At 39.6% G+C, this 20,188-nt stretch overlaps 1 protein-coding gene across 3 annotated transcripts in view; it reads left to right on the forward strand.

Annotated features, from left to right (window-relative positions):
- ANKRD28 (ankyrin repeat domain 28) overlaps positions 1–20,188 on the forward strand; it is a 140,908-nt gene that overhangs the window by 73,686 nt on the left and 47,034 nt on the right. For all 3 annotated transcript variants that reach the window (XM_080386444.1, XM_080386443.1, XM_080386445.1), the window contains exon 3: positions 8,151–8,229. In XM_080386444.1, the coding sequence (XP_080242570.1) occupies positions 8,151–8,229 (79 nt within the window). The remainder of the gene's footprint in view (positions 1–8,150; positions 8,230–20,188) is intronic.

Genomic DNA, 20,188 nt, shown 5'->3' on the forward strand with positions numbered 1-20,188 from the left:
GAGTTGCATAACTTCTAAGAAAAGTAGGAAGTTTAACTTCATTTTCTCTTGTCATGGACAGACAAAAATAATGGTCTTCCAGAAACCAAATGAAAAAAGAAACACTTTGGATTTTACAAAATTTTGTCTGTTTTCTGAGTAAAACAGCATATTTTTGAAGATCTAGTACTTCAAAAAGGCCTTCTTGAAAACAACGCAGGCTCATGAACTGAATCTCACTGTTTAGGCATCTCAGCCACATCAAAATAACTTGTAATTTTTGAGTGCACTTCTTTAAATGAGAAATTTTTACTCTCCTTCACTGAGAGTTTAGCTGGCTGTGGGGTCCAGCAATAGTAATCATAGATGGAATTGAAGCCCAATAGCTGTTCCTTGTGCTGAACGTTGACTCATTTCTTTTTGTGTGCCTGTCTTTAGGCGCCACTGTTTTCATTGGGCAAGGCTTCAAACATTATGCCTGAATGGTGTTTTGTGCCTGATGCTTGTGATGTAAGACAGCATTTAAAGAGATAATTATATGAAAAGATATCCAGAATAGTGTTGGTTTTTATTCTGAACTTGTTTCCTTTTTTGCCAGTCTTTTCTGTAGTGTAGTACCAACTTGTGTTCAGAACTGCATTTTCCTAAGTTGCTATGGGCATTAAAGTTTGGGATTCAATGAAAGTTAAACCAACAGGTTTTCTCACGTCCCCTCCTGTCAAGTTGTTCTACTGAGTGACAATATTAAAGACTGGATTGCCTTTTGGACAGGAGCACTTGGCATCTCATGTTTGCTCATGTAACTTGAACTCTTGATATTATTTGTGCAAGTTTTGTTAAAGGCATTTCCGGATGTTACTTAAAAACAAAAGATACAACTAAGCTATCTTATTTGTTTTTAAAAACGATTTTTTAATAAGAAGTGGTTGAATATAAATGAATATTCTGGTATGTCACTGTAATATATATGAATGCTAGATGCTTTTTCTATGCAAACCTAGTTTTAATGATTCCCACCGGATTGCTTTTACTTGCCAGGCATTTTAGAAGGGAACCAAACTTTCAATGTAATTCTTATTTGTAAGATTTTATTTTGTGTATGAATTGTGTATAATGGTTCAGTAAGGATAGAGTTTTTTATCTAATCCAGTTTTGTTATTTGAGTTGAATCAGATAATCATTAGCTGCATGGCAAGTAAGCTGTTTCCCATGGATTTTAGTGCTGTTCTATGAACTTGAACTTCAAATTCAATCACGTAAACTCCATTTTAAAATGTCCAGAGGCATCAGGTTAAATGAGGATGCTTTTGGAATTGCAGACTATGTCCAGACATGCAATGTGAATTATTCCATGCCTCTTCCTTGGTGGAGATTCCCATTTATGCTTGTGTCCCTGTGATGTGGATTTGTATGCAGCAGACATCATCATTCTGCTCTGCTCTAGGTGAAGGTGAAACTGAAATGTTTGACCTGCTATTTTTCTGTAAGACTTCAAATACACTCCAGGTTTTGTGTTAGGGGAGAAACATGATTGCCTGGGATGTTCCAGTAGCCAGAAAAGGAAGGGATAGCTGTTCAGTTATGAAATGCATTACAGTTGGTCACCACTGTTGCAGACTTTCAAACTGCCATTTAGGATGTGTCTGTGATGCTTCTTCCCTGTAAAACTCTGACCATAGTAGATACCTTATTGTTCCAGGAAAGGAGGTTTCCTGGACAATGTTCAGTCTGTTCTTCATTTCTTTTGGTGGATAGTGTGGATACAAGTAAAAAAATTCTAAAGGTAAATTTCTAAGCCTTTTATCACTGCTGTTAGTGACTAAATCAGAATAGATCAGATTGTCCATCTCTGGTTTTAATGCCGCTCAGCATGATTCCTCCCTCTCCTGCCCATTCACCCAGACCCAAGTTAAATTTCTTCCCATTTCTGTGAAATAAGCCCATATGCAAAACCTAAACAGCCTATGGTATGTCCATTTGCAGTTGCTGATCATTTGAGTTTGTGGAAAATTAAACTTTGGAGAGGAGAGTTAGTGTCTCCTTTGCAATTATGTAGCTAATAGTCTTTTCTTCTAACATCAAAGTAGTACAGTGATTGCTGGCTACTTTACATGTCAGCATAGATCCACTAAATGCCTTGTTATGGGAAATTTTTTTTTCTTGTGGCAGTTCAGAAACTTGTGAGCTTGTACTCTCAAGGAACATACATGTTTGGAGTGACATTTATATTTTTCTATAAACTCCATTTCCTAAAAGGATGCTCTTGTGACCTTTTTCCAGGTGGCTTGCTAGTTCTCTTCTGACCTACCTTTTTTTTTTTCTGCTCTATCTATCTGATTTTAATGCCTCCACAAGCTATAGTGGCACTCACGAGTAAATTATTTAGTGGTTTAATCCACAACATGACGGGTTTTTATTATTATTATCTAGAATCAAGTCAAAGAGGATGTACTATTAAATTAGTACTGATGATCTTCACTAGAAACAACACTGGGGTTTGGCAGATTACAGTTGAAGTGACCCTCGTTGCTAAAGACGCTTCTCCTACAAGACAAGCCCTCTAGAGTAATTGCTTACTGCTCTCAGTAATGAGCACGAGGACAAAGATGCTGCCTCAGTTTTTTTGTGATTGCTTAAAAGTCTAGATTTGCTCTGTCCTAATAGATGGCCTGAAGAGGATGTGTCCTGAAATGTAATGTCTAGTCTTAAAGCCTTATTAGTGAAAGTTTTAATATTGAGCTTTCAAAAAATGTTTCTTTCTAATACAGTACAAGTGTTTATGAAAAATAGTAGCATGAGCATTAGTTAAAGACATTAATAGACTCAGGGTGTCAAATCTAGTCATTTCAACTACAATTCAACTACTATCTCTCTTCTGCCTTCAAAGGATACTTTGTGGTTAGCTGTGTAATAGTATTATTTTTGTGGTTAATGGCCTGCTTTCCTCCTGTTTTTAAGCATGCAGAAGACCATTATTGTACCTTGTTAGGCTTGCTAGCTATATTGGAGCTGCATCTTAAGATTTGAAATAAAGCAAGAAAATAGAGGTCTGCTTCTACAAATTGTTAGCCAAAATTAGTTAGACATTTGATATTTTTTTGATAATGTGAAGTTCTGGGAATTGAGTTAAGAAATACTGGGGAAAAAATCCAAAGAAACAGCAGATTAATTACACTCTAGGGATACAAACAGATTGACAACTTTTGAAAGCCTAATACTTTATCTTTTTTTTCTACTGTCAGTTGACAATAATACAACTAATTTTCAAGGTCTAGTTATGTGTTTTTAAGACACCACTTTGTTTGTGGTCTCAATTATAGAATTATGTATCTAAACTAAACCTTTGTGAACTTTAAAGTTGGAACGTAAAAGCCAAATATTTAAATGTGTTCTGTTGTGGAGGAATAAAAAAAAAAATTTGGAGTAGACATTTTAACTTAAGAAATAACAGTTCTAAATCTGTAGCAAAATCTGGAGATAAAATTCAGTGTTGTAGTGACTCTCAAGTGTAGCACTGAGAGACTTCACAGTGGGAGACCTCTGTGGTATTGGGCACTGTCAAAGAATTGGAAATATTTTGTAGTCATGTTGTTATACGTTATCTGTGAATGCAGGAGTTGATGCTGGTTGAATAGTCCTGTCTCTCTAAGCTAACTGAAAAATATACCGAGTGAAGTATTATATTTAAAAATAGTTTCACTTACAAGGAATGTTTATTAAAGATATTGCAGGGTATGTTGCAACTGAAACTCTTTCAAGATTTATGATTGTGTATTTAAGGTTGATTTCTGCCAGGAACAGATGGTAGTGAAGCAGACTGCTGACAAGCGATACAGCAAACACCTATTAAATGATACTTTGTAAGTGTGATCACGAAATAATGAGAGTATCTTAGTGTTGCTGCAAAATTTGGTTTTGAAGAGCAGATAGGATAAAGAGGAGTTTTTATGAACGGGGAAGTTACATTCATGCTTTTCCAAAAAAATACTTTAATTCAAAGATTTTGGATCAGTAGATATTTAACTATTTGAAGGGCAAATTGAAGGTATATTCTAATATACTCTTGGAAAAGCGGTAGTCAGGTTATGGCAGTCTTACATACAGGATGCATACGTATGGCAATCTTATGTACAGGGTAATAGAGATCTGCCTTGAAGGCATGTAGCTCCTTTAAAACTCTTCTCTAGTTGCATGTAGTTATTCTAAATTAATTGCTGAGATAAAGCAGGGAATAAATTGTTATATCTCAAAGGATACTTACTACTTTTAAAAGAGGTGGATTTGAATGCTGCATGTTTAAATTAGCCACAGATTTACCCGTGAAATAGCCGGTGAAACAATTCAAGCCTATGTTTTAGGTAAAATGAAACAAAGGTGGCATTACCCTTGTTCTAGGTTAGAGGAGTTACGAAGAAGCTCGCAGCACCACTATCCCTGTCGCGTTGTTCCAGATTTGGTTTTAACAGGGTTGTAAGGCTTTCTCCTATACAAATCTCATGCCATAATCCTTATAGAAACTCCCGTGCAGATGAAACGTTTGGGTGACTTGAGAAATGGAAGTACTGCAAATGGAATGATTATATGTTTTTCATGTAATGCAATCCAAAGGTGCATATAAATATGATGTTGGGCTTTTTGTGACATAGATCTGTCATTCTGAAAACTGATTCCTTAAGGACTGAGCCCTTTTATTGCTTTTTAGTTTGTTGACAGTGTTGACCAATATCTGGAATTAAACTTTGGAATTTCTTATTAGGAATATAAATACCATTGTTATTTCTACTGGAACATAAACTTTCTTTCAGCTGTGTAAAACCTGCCTAATGCAATTAGTGTGATGTGTTTCCTTACTAACATTACAGCTGATTTAAAGTTGTAATAGTCCCATTTGCCTTGCAGGTTTTTGCATTGGAAAATGGAGATGGCACAACACTCGCTTTTCTGTGTTGTTGAATACCGCAGTAATACTGTGATATTTGGAATTAAATAGTACCAACAGCGTTAGACTTTTACATTCTGTGTAACAATGACTTTTATGTACAAAACCCCTTCACTCTTGAAATGTTTCATTTAGTGTCATTCAAGTTTATGAAATTCAAGGAGCAACCTTAGGGCCAGTGTTCATATTAGTATGATGTATCAGTGCTGCAAGATGCCTGCTTCCAAAGGAGCTTGTTAAAACTGAAAGCTTGATTAGTGTTGTTTACTGTAATGCTTTATATTGCAATAGTTTGTATTTGTAGGTAAAAATTGTTTACCATTCATTAATAAAAATGAGTTGATCTGTATAGCAGTACTTTAGTAGCATTTAAAATATGAATTCTCTTTAATTTTACTCAGATTTAATGTATTAAAATTCACTGATTAAAATGTAAGACTTCAGATGGAACAAAATTAGAATTTTCTTTTAATGGAGGGAGAGACTTCTGCATACTGATGAGAGTTTGCTGAATGCAGCATTTCAGCAGTTCTGAAAAAACGGTTTTTAAATACTAAAACAAAAACTTTCTCACAGAGAAGGTAACTTTAAAAAAAAAATATCGTTTTGGGGAGACATGGAGAAGTGCCAGCTGTGAAACTAGGGGAAAAAAAGTCAGGGCTTCTGTCAAAGCATCCTCAGCATGCAGAATACTTGTGGTTGATAGAGACCCTGGGGCTTGGGATTGTTGGAATTCCAAGCCTGGAGCTGACCCAGAAGGTGACAAGCCATGAGCATCCTAGCAGGACTGCCCTAGTGTGTAGAGCAGGAAAGTCTCCACCAGCCTCCTGCATATGTACCCTCCCAGTTTGTACTCCCTGCTGCAGAACTGGGAATTGGGCTTTGAGTCTTTTCAAGCTGTCAGCTTAAGAGCAGCAAAACTAAAATATTTGCATGACTGGAAATATACAGCTCGGAAACACAGAAGCACTGGAGTGGAAATGTTGCTGGTGTTCAAGCTGCTTTCGTGTTTGTATTTTGCTGGTTTCCATGAGTAGAGGCTGGATTTTTGGAGAATTGTGGCTGGAGTTTATCAGAAGTTTGGACCATGGGTGTTTCAGGAAAGTATATTTGGGTGATTAGCATTTTTCTAGACAAACAGCTCTCTTCTCTCCACCATTATATTTCTCCACCGAGATTTCTGATTGGTTTTATCAGATTGGTTATTTCATGACTTCTGTCGTTTAGATGTTAAAAACCAACCAAACAAAGAAACAAATCGATACCACAACAAATGTGATGAAAACTTTGATAATAACAAATTTTTCCCTTTAAGTGGGAAATGCAGTTTTTGCTTGTGTTCCTGAGTGAATAATGTCTCTACAAAAGGACCTATTCATGGCCTAGCTTACTTTCTTTAATTCTACAATGAAATTGCAGACAGTATAATATCATACTCATTTTTTTTCTGTGTTTCTTAATCTGTAGATTATAGGCTCTTGTAACATTATCAAAAAGCTTAAATGGGGTTGCAAAATATTAGCTAGCTATAGTAGCTCTGCTCCTCCAGACTGGAGAAATGAAAACTGATTTTCATTGCTGGCTGGTCTTCACTGCCTTTGGGTTGGGCAAGCAAGTTTAGTATGTGTATTACTTTTTCCCTTGTGCTTCCTGTCTGTCTGTTATTCCCCCACCCCACCCCCACCCCCCTTAGATAGCAAGTCCTTTGTTGCCAGGGGCTGTCTTTTTTGTCATAAATGTGTAATCTCCTATTAACGCATACTGGCAAGTAATTGATACTGTGAGGCATTATGTGATGTTACTGATAAGTAAGTAGTATTGAGCCCTTATTCAGGGTGCATCAGGGTCAGGTTTGCACTGCTCAGTTTGGAATTACTTGTGTATAATTCCAAAAAATTGCGTTAGGAAACCTACGATAAGATGGTAACTGTAAATTCAACTTCTGAGCAGGGACTGAACAGGGAGTAGGTTGGGGCAGTGTGGGTGGGGGTGTCTTGGGGGGTGGGGTTGAATGTTCTAAGTTCTGAAATTGTCTTTTCTGTTTTAGAAGTGACTTCTTGGGTCGCAGCTCTAGTTTTGCTATCAGATGTGTCCTGCCATGAACTTGAATTTTCTTCTTGTATGCTGCTAGCTCTCAAGTAGGGAGTCACTGAATAAGTGAATTATTTTGGTGAGGGAGAGGAATGCTTTTCACAATAAAATGTCAATTAAAATGCACGTTAATTTTATCATAGTTGTGACACAGCAGTTAAATTAGTAGACATCTCTTGCGACTGTTATCTGATCTCTCACCCCTGGTATGTTTGAAACTGTACCAAAAAAGATGCAGACATCTAAGCAGAGGTTAGGCCATAACCAGGATGCCAAGATGCCAGCTGATGATTCTTTTCTGATTTCTCAGCAGCCTGCCTTCAGAGAGCAAACTGGTTGGTTCTTCTTGTTCGTTTTTGTCACTCGCCGTGATGTGACAGCGATCTTTTTTTTTCTGACTAAGCTGTAAACTGGTGCAGGGAAAATGGCACTGATCCTGAAAGAGCTGAGAAATACTTTGGGCTGGTCTTAACAAAAATGAATCTTCATCAGTATACATTGTGTACGGCTATGTAAGTTCTCTCACTTGTACCTTCAAAAAGGACCTTAGATCAGCCTGAACTAATGGAAAGTGCTGGGTCTTGCTTTTATGCTCCAGAGAATTTTCTGCAATATAAGCTGCATCTCTACCTTCTTTTTGCTCATTTAAACAAAACAGTTGAAATCAGATTTCAGTATTTTTGCCCCTATTCACTGCAGCTTCTTTTCTATTTAAAAAATAACTTCTGAAACTAACTTTAAATTTACCGAAGAAAATGTTTCTCACTAATTTTTGCACATTAAGGTGTAGTACTGTTTTTAACTATGTAGGACAGCCTCATGTTCCTGTCTCTGGAGAGAAGTGCATGGTGATTTCTAACTGATAGGTTCATTTAAAGATGTGATGAGCATCTGTCAGTCTGTGTATATCAGGAAAACACTAGTTGACTTTGTAGGTATTAAGAGTTCCTTAGGGAGAAGCATGCTTGTCTTAGTAAATGTGACTAACGTCTTTAGAGTAATTATGTTTTCTAAGCTATAAAATGTAAAATATTTGGAAGATGCACTTTTATGCAGTGTTTTTTTTTTCATAACTCATACAGAATGCTAAAACATACTTTTTTATTTTAAATAAAACCTTTTTTCCCCCCTCTTACCACAGGATAATGAGAAAAGGACCCCTTTACATGCTGCTGCCTATCTGGGAGATGCAGAAATTATTGAACTACTTATTTTATCTGGTATGTTGTGTTCCTGTTAATGGGAAAAAGATAACTCTATGCACATCCAAAGAAATATTTATGTACATCTTAGTCTGTGTAGCTTTTGTTGAGATATTTAATGTACTAGAAATTAAATATGTTTATACTAAAATTCTGGTTTCCAGACTTATCAGTGTTATAATACTGTATAGTTCTGCTCTAAAATATTTCTTTGAGGAAGCTTTATCAGTTTTAGTCATTTTTATTTGTAGGTTGATCAGCTTTAGGTAGTTTAGTTTAAAGAAGTAATACTGTATATATTGTAGGTAGAAGTTAGCAGCATGGCTTTGGTCAGAAGCGGCCTTCAGATAAACAGTGAAAGTTGAACACAGAAGATTGCACCCAGAGCTGGTTATATTATTTCTAAGTATCCTTTGCTGTTGGCTTAAATACACAGACTATAATTAGGATCAGCTGAAAATTTTCAGATCTGTTGTCTTCTTTTCTATTTGTTTGTATGGAGACAAAGCACAAGTTCTTTAAAGCAGTATGCTTATGTCTTTAAGGTAGAAACCCAAGAAACTAAACCAAAATCCTGAAAGCAGAACTTCATGACTGAGAACTGAGATACTGAGTTGATTATCTTTGATCTCGGACAAATCTACCCATCAGGTAGCTTGAGGCTGAATTCATGATATGGAGCTTTAAGATTAAATAGAAAGATTAAAACTTGTAACGGTCCCATAGAACTGCTTCAATCTTCTATCTGCTTAATGGCACACCTTATGTGTGCAAAGCGGGCTATTTCCACTGCCCCCCACCCTCCCCTTCAACCTTCAGTAACAAATGTAGCTTTAAGGAAATGTCACTCGAAGATTGTAGGAGCGGCTTTCAGGCTTTCAATTGAAATTTCCAGGCACAATTTCATTTGTTATAATTTAACAAGATAGAATCTTCTCATTATATACATATTATACATACTCTCTATAATTATATATAGTTATAATTAATTAATATCACATTATGTATGTTTTTTTATATATATATATATTTATTTCTCATGTAAGTATTCTATAGTGGTAATTTGTCCAGAAAAGTTTACCTGTGTTTCTTGAGAAGGTGCTGTTTTTCCTGTCAAGAAAAAAACCAAGTTCTGGTGACTCTTGAAAATACATAATGACCCCTTTCTTCTTCTGAAAAGGAGTCTTGGATTTGGCAAGGATATCTTTTTTTTGGTTTGGTTTTTTTTTTTTCGGGGGGACGGACGGACGGACGGACGGACGGTGGGGGTGGATTTCACAATGATTAAACTAAAACCAAACAAAACCCCCAAACAACTAACCATGTTATAAACTTGGCAAAGTTGTAGTCGGCTACTTCTGGAAGTGAAGCTTCTGGCGGTTTTGGGTGAAAAAGAGTCCAGTTACCACAACTGTCATGGAAAAACACGTATCTCTTGGGCAAAGGGCTTATGGAAGGAGCAAGATTCTAGTTCAGATATTAATGAAACGAGATCCTGGCTGGGGGATGGCAGTAGGGAAAGAAAGGTTAGTCATGCTATTTGGGCACATAGCCTGGGGATAAGTGTAAGAAAAACTGGAGAACAAAAGAGGGAAGTGAAGAACTAAAAATTGGAGGAGAGGTTGTGTGGTGCTGCTGTGTCTGCAGATTGTTCAGGAAGACTGGGAGGCATTAATATGTCTCAGATAACATTTATTTAATGAAAAACAAGATTTACTTACCCAAAACAATGCATTAAATAGTTGCAAAATCAAAAGCTTCAAAAGCCGTGGCATGTATAGGCAATATCAGTGTAACTTTGCTGTGCTCATGCGCTATGCTGTGGACGTCAGTTGCATGTTTGTGCCTTGCTGTAGAAACATGGGCTCATGAATTTCAAAGCGGGGGGCTGTGCTGAGAATGAATCTGGTTGGTAGTGAAGGAGGCACAGTCACCGGTTGTTGGTGCGTAAGTGAAAAAAGAAGGGCATTACAAGATGAGAAAGTGTGATGTCTGTTAAGGCTGTTCAGTTTGAAAGGCTGTGCGCTGATCTGTATGTTACCTGCTTGCAAGCTGTGGTTTTAGGCAAGCAGTGTAAACCAGACTCTTTAAAAAGTAGTCACCAATTTTAGACTTCTTCATTTCTGAATGCTGGATTTGAAGTGTTTGTGGTCTGTGAAGTGTGAGTGCTCACAGCTGTATCTGAAGTGCTGCACCAGCCATTTCTGAGAAATCAGGTCTAGGTGTCTCAAAACGCACAAGCCAAGATTTTTCTTTTAACTTGCTTAATTTGAAGATGGGGAACAGAGGTTAAGTGTATTTATCCTCTCCATTTCATAAAGATACAGAAAATTAATCTATTGTGTTTCAGCTGGAAATCAAATCTCTCCTTTGAGACAGATGTATAATGTTACATTTTGTCATAATAGATGAGCATTAGATGAGCAAATAAAGAACATCTGTTACCACAGCAAGGTTTGAAGAAAGCTTGCTGTGTTGCAGGACCTCTTTTGGAACAATGAGAAAATATATTGTTTGTTGAATAAATAACATAGTTGTTCAGAAATCTCCTCTGTGCAGTAAATTTGTATGTAAAGTTTTTTATGCGGCTTTAATATATTGTAATATATTTGCACAAGCAATTGAATTAAGTAGTGTAGACAACTTCCATCCTAGCACTTCTCACCTTGTGAGAGCTTGGCTTTGTGACTTGTAATGTCATCTAATGTAGTTTTGCTGGAATGTTACTGGGAACCACTTTGGTGTTTTCCTGCTGTGCAAGCCATCCCACAAAGACTGTTTGCTTTGACTTTTGTGTTCTTTTTACAAACTGGACTTCAAAATTACTGAAGTCAGTATTAATCTTTCTACTACTCAGTAGCTCTTGCCTGATTCTTTCTCAATATTATCTATTCTTAGCTAAAGCGTGTATCATATGTTACCTAGGTATAGGGTTTTTTTAATTTGATTGGAATGTATTTTGCATCCCATCCAGGGGATCCAGATTGCTTTCCAGTATGTATTTTGGATCGTACATTGCTGTTACAGTATCTTTATACTACTTCACTATAGATGTAAGCAACCTGTATTCCACGTTCTGAAGGTATAACCAATTCAGCCTGTTTTCAGACTTTTGTGGAATAAGTTTTCAGTCTTACAAGCACACTTACTTAGTTTTGGATTCTTTGAGATATTTTCTCACTAAACCTCAAGGTTGCTTTGTGACCTCTACTATTGTAATCTTTCACCTGGCCAAGGGACCTGGAGGTGATGGTTTGGATACAGACTAAACAGCAGAGAATTGCTTCAGTGACTTCAGTTTGGGGCTGGACATCTAGATTGCCTTTTGCATTTTATCTTGAGACAGCGTTTCACTGAACACTAATGAACTTGTCCCTTGAAGATGCGAAAGTCTTGTCAACAAATTGTCCTACCGCTATGGTCTGTCTGTTGGAGTCCAAATATTCCAGTCTCTCTCCCTGTGAGATTGTAGCTAGTTAAGCAATTAGCATCCCTAAGCCTGTTAGGTAACGAGGTGAACAGTAAGTAAGAAAGAGGTGTGAAGATGATTGTTTATCAGCTACAGAATGATGGAACAAAAGTTTATATCATAATCACTTGAGAATCATAATTTTAGAAGTGTTTTCTTTTTTGTATTCAGTGAAGAGTCACAACACCTATCACAGTTGTATTTTTATGATGTACAACTCTGCATCCTGTCTACTTTGCATAATAGCACTGGCTTTAACTGTGTAAATACTCGATGGCAAGCTACTGAGAAGTAGAAAAGTAAAATAATGAAGTCTTAATTAACTGAATGTCCAGCTTTTTGTTCTTCCCAAGAAGTCCTGATTAAAAAAATCAAACCTTGCTTTCACTTAAGTCCTGCATGTGAACGTTCTGGAGAGGCTTCTTGCTTTAGAAAAAAAATTCTTTGTTTGTCCTATGCTTTTTTTCATGCCATCAGAGTCTTATTCTGCAGGCAAGTGTCATGTGAGAAGCAGGACAGATTAGTGTGCTCCCAGAATGTGTTCTTTTGATTAGTAGCTTTTTTTCACGTTTTCTTTAAACTACCATGCAGACTTATTATTGCTTTCGCTGAAATCAACATAGTTTATTAAAATAAACATCTGAATTATCTATTTGTTTTCTTTTGAATAGATTTAGTTACTACCTTGCATGATACGCTAACACAACACATTTCTGTTTGTTTAACCCGAAATTTTCACTGCATGGAGCTCAAGCTACATGAGTGTGTGGGCAAACTCAATCTCATTAAGGTTTGGCAGCCCACAAGTTTTTGTTGAGCTTTCCTCTAGGTCAGCTGGAAAATGCAGGAATCGTGCTGACGCTGGAAAACTATCATTGTAGTAATAACAGATTTTGGAGAATAGTAAAGACCCTCCAATGTTACTCCCCTCTAGACGTCTCTGAGTTTTCTTTCATCTAAGTTTGAAGCTATGGAAGTATTAAAAATCCATTCAATGACAGTCACACAGCTCAGCTGTTGAAAAGCTATTGCTGCAAAAATATCAGCTGCATGAAGCTCCCTTTGTTTGGATTGCAGATGTACCCACATGCAGAAGGCGTTTCACAGGGGCTCCTTTTACATGGGCTGTATCTTTCAGCTGCTTTGTCCTCATCTGACAATGGTGTTGGCTACCTTTTTTGAGCTGTCTTAACTTCCCTCTGGCAGCAGTAACAGCCAGTTGCTGTGAAAAAAGTAGGGCTGGTGTTCTTTGAGAGAGAAAATGGAACCGACGTATGAAAAGGTAGAAGCGTTCAGTAGCTTGAGGAGTCAACCTCGTGTTGCTCTCTGAAGCTCGAGGTGGCCGAGATGTGGCACAGACTATGAAGTTCTGAAAGAAAATGGACTTCTTACACTGACAAGGCAGCAAAGTTCTGGAGGGTGACTTTGACTTGTCTGTGGTTTTCCTCCCTTTTGTGGCCAGTGTGTCCATGTGTTTTTCTGGTGATGTGGGTTTTGGGTGGTTTGGTGGTTGGTGGTTTTTGGGTGGGGGTTTTTTGTTGTTGTTGTTTGGGTGGGGTTTTCTGTTGGGTTTTTTTAAGCAATAAAAATAAAAACTCTTGTTGAAGCATCATTGTGGCTGGTCAAAAGATATTGCAGTCCTGTCCCACTCTTGATTCTGCCCCCCCCCCCTCCCCCCCCATAGATCCACTACTGTGTATTTAGCTTATGAATAGGAAGAAGCTTCCTCTCAATGAGATCTTACTATTTTTGCAGCAATAGCTTTCCAAGTATCCAAGTTCTCAGTAGGAAATTACCCTAGATTTCTATTACTGATTGCTCCAATTGATATGTCAAATGTTCTTTTACTTTACAAAGTCTTTCTGTATTCTCCTGAATGTTCATAAATTTTTCTATTTAAGGAAAAGTTTTCTCCTCCATCTGTTCATTCCCCAGTGTAGCTTGAGAATTTCTGCTCGCCACTTTTAAGTACTTCCATGGTCATCTTCTCTAGATAAAAAGTGGATCATTTAAAACTGAAAAACTTCTGAAGCTAATACTAGGCATTAGGAAAATAATTAAATAGAATCTAATTACAGTAGGACTACTGATTATTCTCAGTGATTTATACATGGGATCTTCCTAATTTCTGCAAATATAATTCCTAAAATTCTTTCAGTATAGTAATTAAGACAAAGTTTGTTAGCTTCTTTAAATACAATCTAAAGATCTTATTTACATCTTTTACTCCTAAATAAACATTTCGGAGCTTCAAATACTGAACATCAGATGTCTGTATTACATATCTGAATGAAAACACTTAAGTTTTATCTGCTTATACTATTGCTTAATTGCTACCACATCTTGTACGATAACAAGGGAAAATACCATCCTTGACAGTCTAAAAATACAGGCTGCAAACAACAGTGGAGGGCAGTTCAGTACTTAAGTCAGTACTGTGAGCGAGGATGAAACTGTCTTGTCAGTTCTGTTGTATTTCTTTTTTTAATCTATTTTCAGCTAGTGACGCATGAGTAATGTAGCTGCTGCATTCGTTAAGTCTTCCAAGGGCATTTACAAATAGGAAGAGTTCTGGTGCAGTGTAGTTCAGGAAGAGAGCCACAGCAAAAGTTCTTACGAGAGGAACACAGAGGTGATATGCTGAGACATGGCTGTATATAGTTATGTGGTACATCATGGATGAAGGAGGAGGTGTGTGGCTGTTCCTTACAGCATTTCCTGCCCAGTTATTTGTTGCCTGTCTCTTCAAAAGATGGTTGAGGTGATAGTTATTATTTGAATGCAAGGATATTGACACCAATGAAGTAACAGCTGGACTGCAGAAACATATGTCCAGGTGTATTGGTGGCTAATAGCACATTTAAATGTGCAATTTCCAGATATGGACTGATATAATCAAAGCTTCCAGGATCACTCTGTACATCAGTGTACGTACTGATTTGGAAAATGTGTCTCTTGGAACATAAATTTGCTAAAAGTAAGCACCACTGAGTTTCTGTACTAGACTTACTAAATAAAACATGTCTTTCTAATTGTCAGTCTTGTGAATGCAACTTTGCAAAGTGGAATGTAAGATTCAAGGAGGAGGGAAGAAAAATATGTAATATTTCCCCCCACCTCCCCTTTTGCAGAGCAAAAATTCTACTTCTATATCTGCCTCGATGTGTAAACTTACTAGGCTGTACTAGCAAAGATGGTGACAAAAGGGAAGATCTTGTTTAATATTTTGCTTTAGTGCACCAACATGGAATAATAAGTTGGTTTGTTTGGAAGGTGTGGTTTTAAGGGAGTGTAATTTCCATAATCAGTTCTTAAGTTCAAGCAATGATGATGGGTATTCATGTTGCAGTATTATATTTGCTATCTCTGGCAAGTCCCCAGATCCTTTTGCTGCAAGCTCTATGACTTAAAACAATTGAGGTATAAGAAATTGTACATTAAACAGATGTTCTGAACAGTTTTGATAAACATGTTAAGATGAAGACCCTGAAGTATTGGAAGATCTAGTGTGGTAGGGTGGGTTTTTTTGTTTGTTGTTTTCGTTTATTGAGAATTGGGGATTGAGGTATGCTGCACTGTGCTTTGAAAGAGCAAACGGCTGCCTAACTGTCATTTGAAATGTGAGAATTGCCCTGGTTAACACGTCAGCAGGTTGGGCTTCACAGAGATAATATTACATCGGCAGTGTTGTACAGTGAATTATGTACATACGTGTGTTCAAACTGTCTTTAAGAAACCATGAAACAAATAATCTTTAAGAAAAAGATATTCAGTAAAGGTGTAATTATTTTTTATATGTGAGACAGGCTACTTGGAAGGAAGATAGGAACGTTGTCAGAACGTGCAGGGACGTGATGAGGAAGGCTGAGGCCTATTTGGAATTAAATCTGGTGAGGGAGGTCAAGGACAGCAAGAAGGGCTTCAAGTACATCAGTAGGGAAAGGATGACTGGGGAAATGTGGGCCCGCTGCTGGGTGAGGTGGGTGCCCTGGTGACAGAGGACACGGGGAAGGCAGAGTTACCGAATGCCGCCTTTGCTTCAGCCTTTACTGCCAGGGCCGGCCCTCGGGTATCGCAGACCCTGGAGGCAAGAGAGGAGGTCTGGAGAAAGGAAAACTTCCCCTGGTTGCAGGGGATCACATTAGATGTCACTCAGGCCAACCTGACACCCACAAATCCGTGGGACCCAGTGGGATGCTCCCCTGAGCGCTGCAGGAGCTGGCAGATGTTGTTGCCAAGCCACTCTCCATCCTCTTTGAAAGGTCGTGGAGGACAGGAGAGGTGCCGGAGGACGGGAGGAAAGCCAGTGTCACTCCAGCCTTCCCAAAGGGCGAGAAGGAGGACCCAGGGAGCTACAGGCCGGTCAGCCTCACCTCCATCCCTGGAAAGGGGACGGAGCAGCTCATCCTGGCGGTCATCTGAAAGCGTGTGCAGGAAAAGGAGGTTATCGGGAGTAGTCAACATGGATCCACCCAGGGGAAATGATGCCTTCTGAGAGCCTTCTGCGGTGGAATGACTGGCTGGTAGATGAGGGGAGAGCGGTGGACGGTGCCTACGTTGACCTGAGCCAGGCTTTTGGCAGTGCCCCCACCAGAGCCCCCAGGCAAGCTCAGGAGCTGGCTGGGTGAGCGGGCAGTGGTGGGCTGAGCAGGGGCTGAGGGCAGAGCTCGGGGGCTGTGACCAGCGGCGCAGAGCCCAGCTGGGGGCCTGTAGCCAGCGCTGTGCCCCAGCTCAGCACCGGGTCCCGTCCCGTTCAGCTGGGTCATCGGTGACCTGAGGGGACGGAGCGCAGCCTCGGCAGGTCTCCCGATGGCACAAACTGGGAGGAACCGCCGGGACACCAGCAGGCCGTGCTGCCCTCAGCGAGGCCTGGGCAGGCTGGAGAGCCGGGGGGAGGGGACCTCGTGGGGTCCCACAGGGGCCAGCGCGGGGTCCTGCCCTGGGGAGGGACAGCCCCTGCACCAGCACAGGCTGGGGGGGGGCTGCTGGGGGGCAGCTCTGCGGGGAAGGGCCGGGCGGTGCTGGGGGACAGCCGGTTGCCCTCGGGCCAGCGGTGGCCCTGTGGCCGAGAAGGCGGGTGGGACCCTGGGGCGCGTTAGGGGCAGCGTGGCCGGCGGGTGCAGGGAGCTGATCCTGCCCCTCTGCTCGGGCTGGTGAGGCCCATCGGGAGTGCTGGGCCCAGCGCTGGGCTCCCCAGTCACGGGAGACGGGGAGCTGCTGGGGAGGGCCCAGCGGGGGCTGCGGAGCTGGTGAGGGGCCTGGAGCACCTCCCTGGTGAGGAGAGGCTGGCAGAGCTGGGGCTGTGGAGCTGGAGAAGGCCGAGGGGGGTCTCACCCGTGCGTACCAACACCTTAAGGGTGGGTGGCAGGAGGACGGGGCCGGGCTCCTTCCAGTGGTGCCCAGCGACAGGACCGGGGGCAACGGGCACAAACTGCAACACGGGAAGTTCCAGCTGAATATGAGGAAAAAGCTCTTTACTTGGAGGGTGGCGGAGCCCTGGCACAGGCTGCCCAGGGAGGCTGTGGAGTCTCCTTCTCTGGAGACATTCAAACCCACCTGGACGCGATGCTGTGCAGCCTGCTCTGGGTGAGCCTGCTTCAGCAGGGGCTTGGGCTAGGTGATCTCCAGGGGTGCCTTACAGCCCCGACCAATCTGTGACTTTCTAATATGTGCAATGATCTGGAGTAGGGCTTTACCCCAGAGGATGAAGGCTGTAAACTTCCTCACTGTTGCATGGTAGGAGTATGATGGGGTTGAAGGAGCTTTATGTTTCATGGAGACCATCTGAAAGTGGGATTAAGGAATGCATAATGTTTTCCCCAAATCATGTGCTAGGGAGTAAAGAACAGCCTAGAGGGGGATTATGTCAAATCCAAAGCTGTTTAGAGAAGCTGTTGTATGAAATTTGAATCATTCTTCGCAGTGTGTCTTGGAGGAACGTAGGAGAGAAGTATCTCTATGAATTTACAGCATTATCTAGTTAACCTATCTAGAGCTGCGATTCCCGCATTAGTAGTGCATATGTGGATTTTTGGTAGTACACTTATTCTGATTATTACTTTAAAAAAATTGTCTTTCATTCTAACATGTTTTGAACTCCTTTAAAAGTTTGTTGTGGGAGAAAAAACAAGTTTGGTGGTTCTCTAAGTCCATCAGAGATTTAGGTCTTTCGTCAGAAGTTAACTTTGTTTTTTTTCCCGTTGTCAGAGAATTTATAGATCAGTTTTACATTTGAAAAGTTAGCTTATTTTATTGTCTACATATTACACTAATTCAACTATGGGATGGACTAGACCTAGGGTTTCTTGCTACTTTGAGTGGCATATCACTTAGGGGGAGGGGGCAGATGTTTTGCTGATTTTTTTCTTTTGAGAGGACCATGTTACTTCTAGATATTGCATCAAATTTCCTTAGGTGTTTCTTTACCTAATGCCAACTTTCTTCCTTACCAGAAACAAAAACTACCTTCAGATATTCTTTGGCTTTAGTCCTAGCAAGTTAGATTAATTTACCACTGGGAACACCTTTTGTGCAGTATCTTTTTGTATTTATTTTTGCTCTCTTCTGATGTGATTTTAGGCTGTGTGTTAAAGTACCAGAAATGTCAGGGAATTACTTAGCTGAACCCGTAAACACAGCTCGGAATTTAAGCACATTTTCACTAGAGCTTAGGTGACTGCTCGTTCCTTGCAGTGGAAATGTACATCTCTCCCCTTCTGCTGGGCACGATGCTTCTCCTGTCTTAGGCTTCATCACCTGGGTGGATCTGACTTCACATCAGATCTTGCAAGTGTATTTTCCTGAGGAAAATCAGGATGGTGATTAGTGACCTAGTAACTCCCCTAATTCCTTTAAAACACTTCAAAGACATTTGAATTAAAATTAGAAATAGAAATCAGTTAGACTTTGGAAGTCTTCACTCCTTGGCTGTTGGCTGTAGATGTGACGTCAGCTGAAGCTTGGAGTACCGTTTTGGCTCTTATTTTTGTCTCATCTGCTAAAATAAAAAACAGAAAGAAAGAAGCATGGCTACCAATAACCTGGAAGACAAATCAAGATTTACAGATATATTTGAAATCTATTGATTACCTTCTCACTTATCATTGAGGTTATTGTCTTTTACATTTACAAAGATTGCTGAACTTCCCAAGACATTTTTGGTGATTTTCAGAATCCTCAAATATTTTTTTTTGCTCAGGTTCTGTGCAGAATTTGATACAGTATACTGTGTTATGGTGCAGTACACTAGGTCCTTATGACAATTGACAAAACCAGATATTTTTGGTAAGATTAGGTCTCTTAAACTTTTTTTCGGTTGTGAGGGTTTTCTTCAAATGGACTTGGACTTTCTTCCCATTCCTTTGAACTTACTTTACAAAAACTTTTGAACTTGAAAAATAGGATGACACCATAAGCTTCTGAAATTTGCGTAAGGGAAGAGGGAAATCCCTGAAACTGTAGCCAGGAGTTAGACCTCAGGCTCTGTCTGGCACTTGGAAGATGTAGGGTCAAAGTGGGAGTTTGAATCCGGCATCAGTTTTCATGTTGTGTTCTTAAGCCTGATGGATTGACTAGAAATGGATAAACTCAGAGAACTGACATAAAATCTTTGGTTTGTTTGGTATATACAACTACAATTTTGTACAGACTGCTAAGTTTCTTGGTGAGGTTGTTCAGCTGGACTGGGAGAGACTTCTTTGCTAGTGCAGGTCTGGGAGACTTGGTTCAGAACAACCTGTCTCTCAGCTGAGTATCCTGACCAGCAGCTGTTTGACATTTTGTGTCTTACTGACCTTCCATCCTTTTCTATTCTTTGCATGGAAAAAATTGATTCTGACATAACAATATTAGTTTAGCCTGAGAAGTTAATAAGCCTTGAATATGTAGCATTAATGTTACCATCTGATATCATGTGTTGCCCTATCAACTCTTCCCAACAGTATTTCCAAACTATTTTTTCAAAAACGTAGTATTTTGTCTAAGCTATCACATATCTGTAAGATCTCGGCAGTTTTCAAATAAAGATGGCTAAATTTCCACTCAGGGAATAAAAAAATTTATAAGGTTTTTTTTACACAAACACATATATACATGTATACATATGTGTATGTATATACAGTATATATATCTGTAAGAAATTAAATCATTACACTTAACAATTAAGTTTTCTTGTTTGTAGTTCACTGGAAGTTAGAATGTAGTTCAGTTGCTTCCTTCAGGAAAAAGAAAAAATCCTCAGATCCTTCTTTCCTTTTAATTATTAAGGAAAAAAACCAAAACCAGGCTTGTGTCCCTTAGAGGTGTTTGTGTGACCTTGTCTCCTGGTGGCAGGAACAGCTGTTTCTTGGGTGTGCTTTTAGAAGCAGAGCGGTGTGGTTATTACAGCCTGTCCATGAAGGTCCAAGAGGTCCTAGGTGACCTGGTGGAGTAGAGAAGATTCCTTCCCAAATTACGAGTAGAAGCAGCAGTATGTTCTATATACCTAACGCATCAGACTCGCCAACCACA

Source organism: Falco punctatus (genome assembly GCF_963210335.1).
Source record: "Falco punctatus genome assembly, chromosome: 4".
Taxonomy (NCBI): domain Eukaryota; kingdom Metazoa; phylum Chordata; class Aves; order Falconiformes; family Falconidae; genus Falco; species Falco punctatus.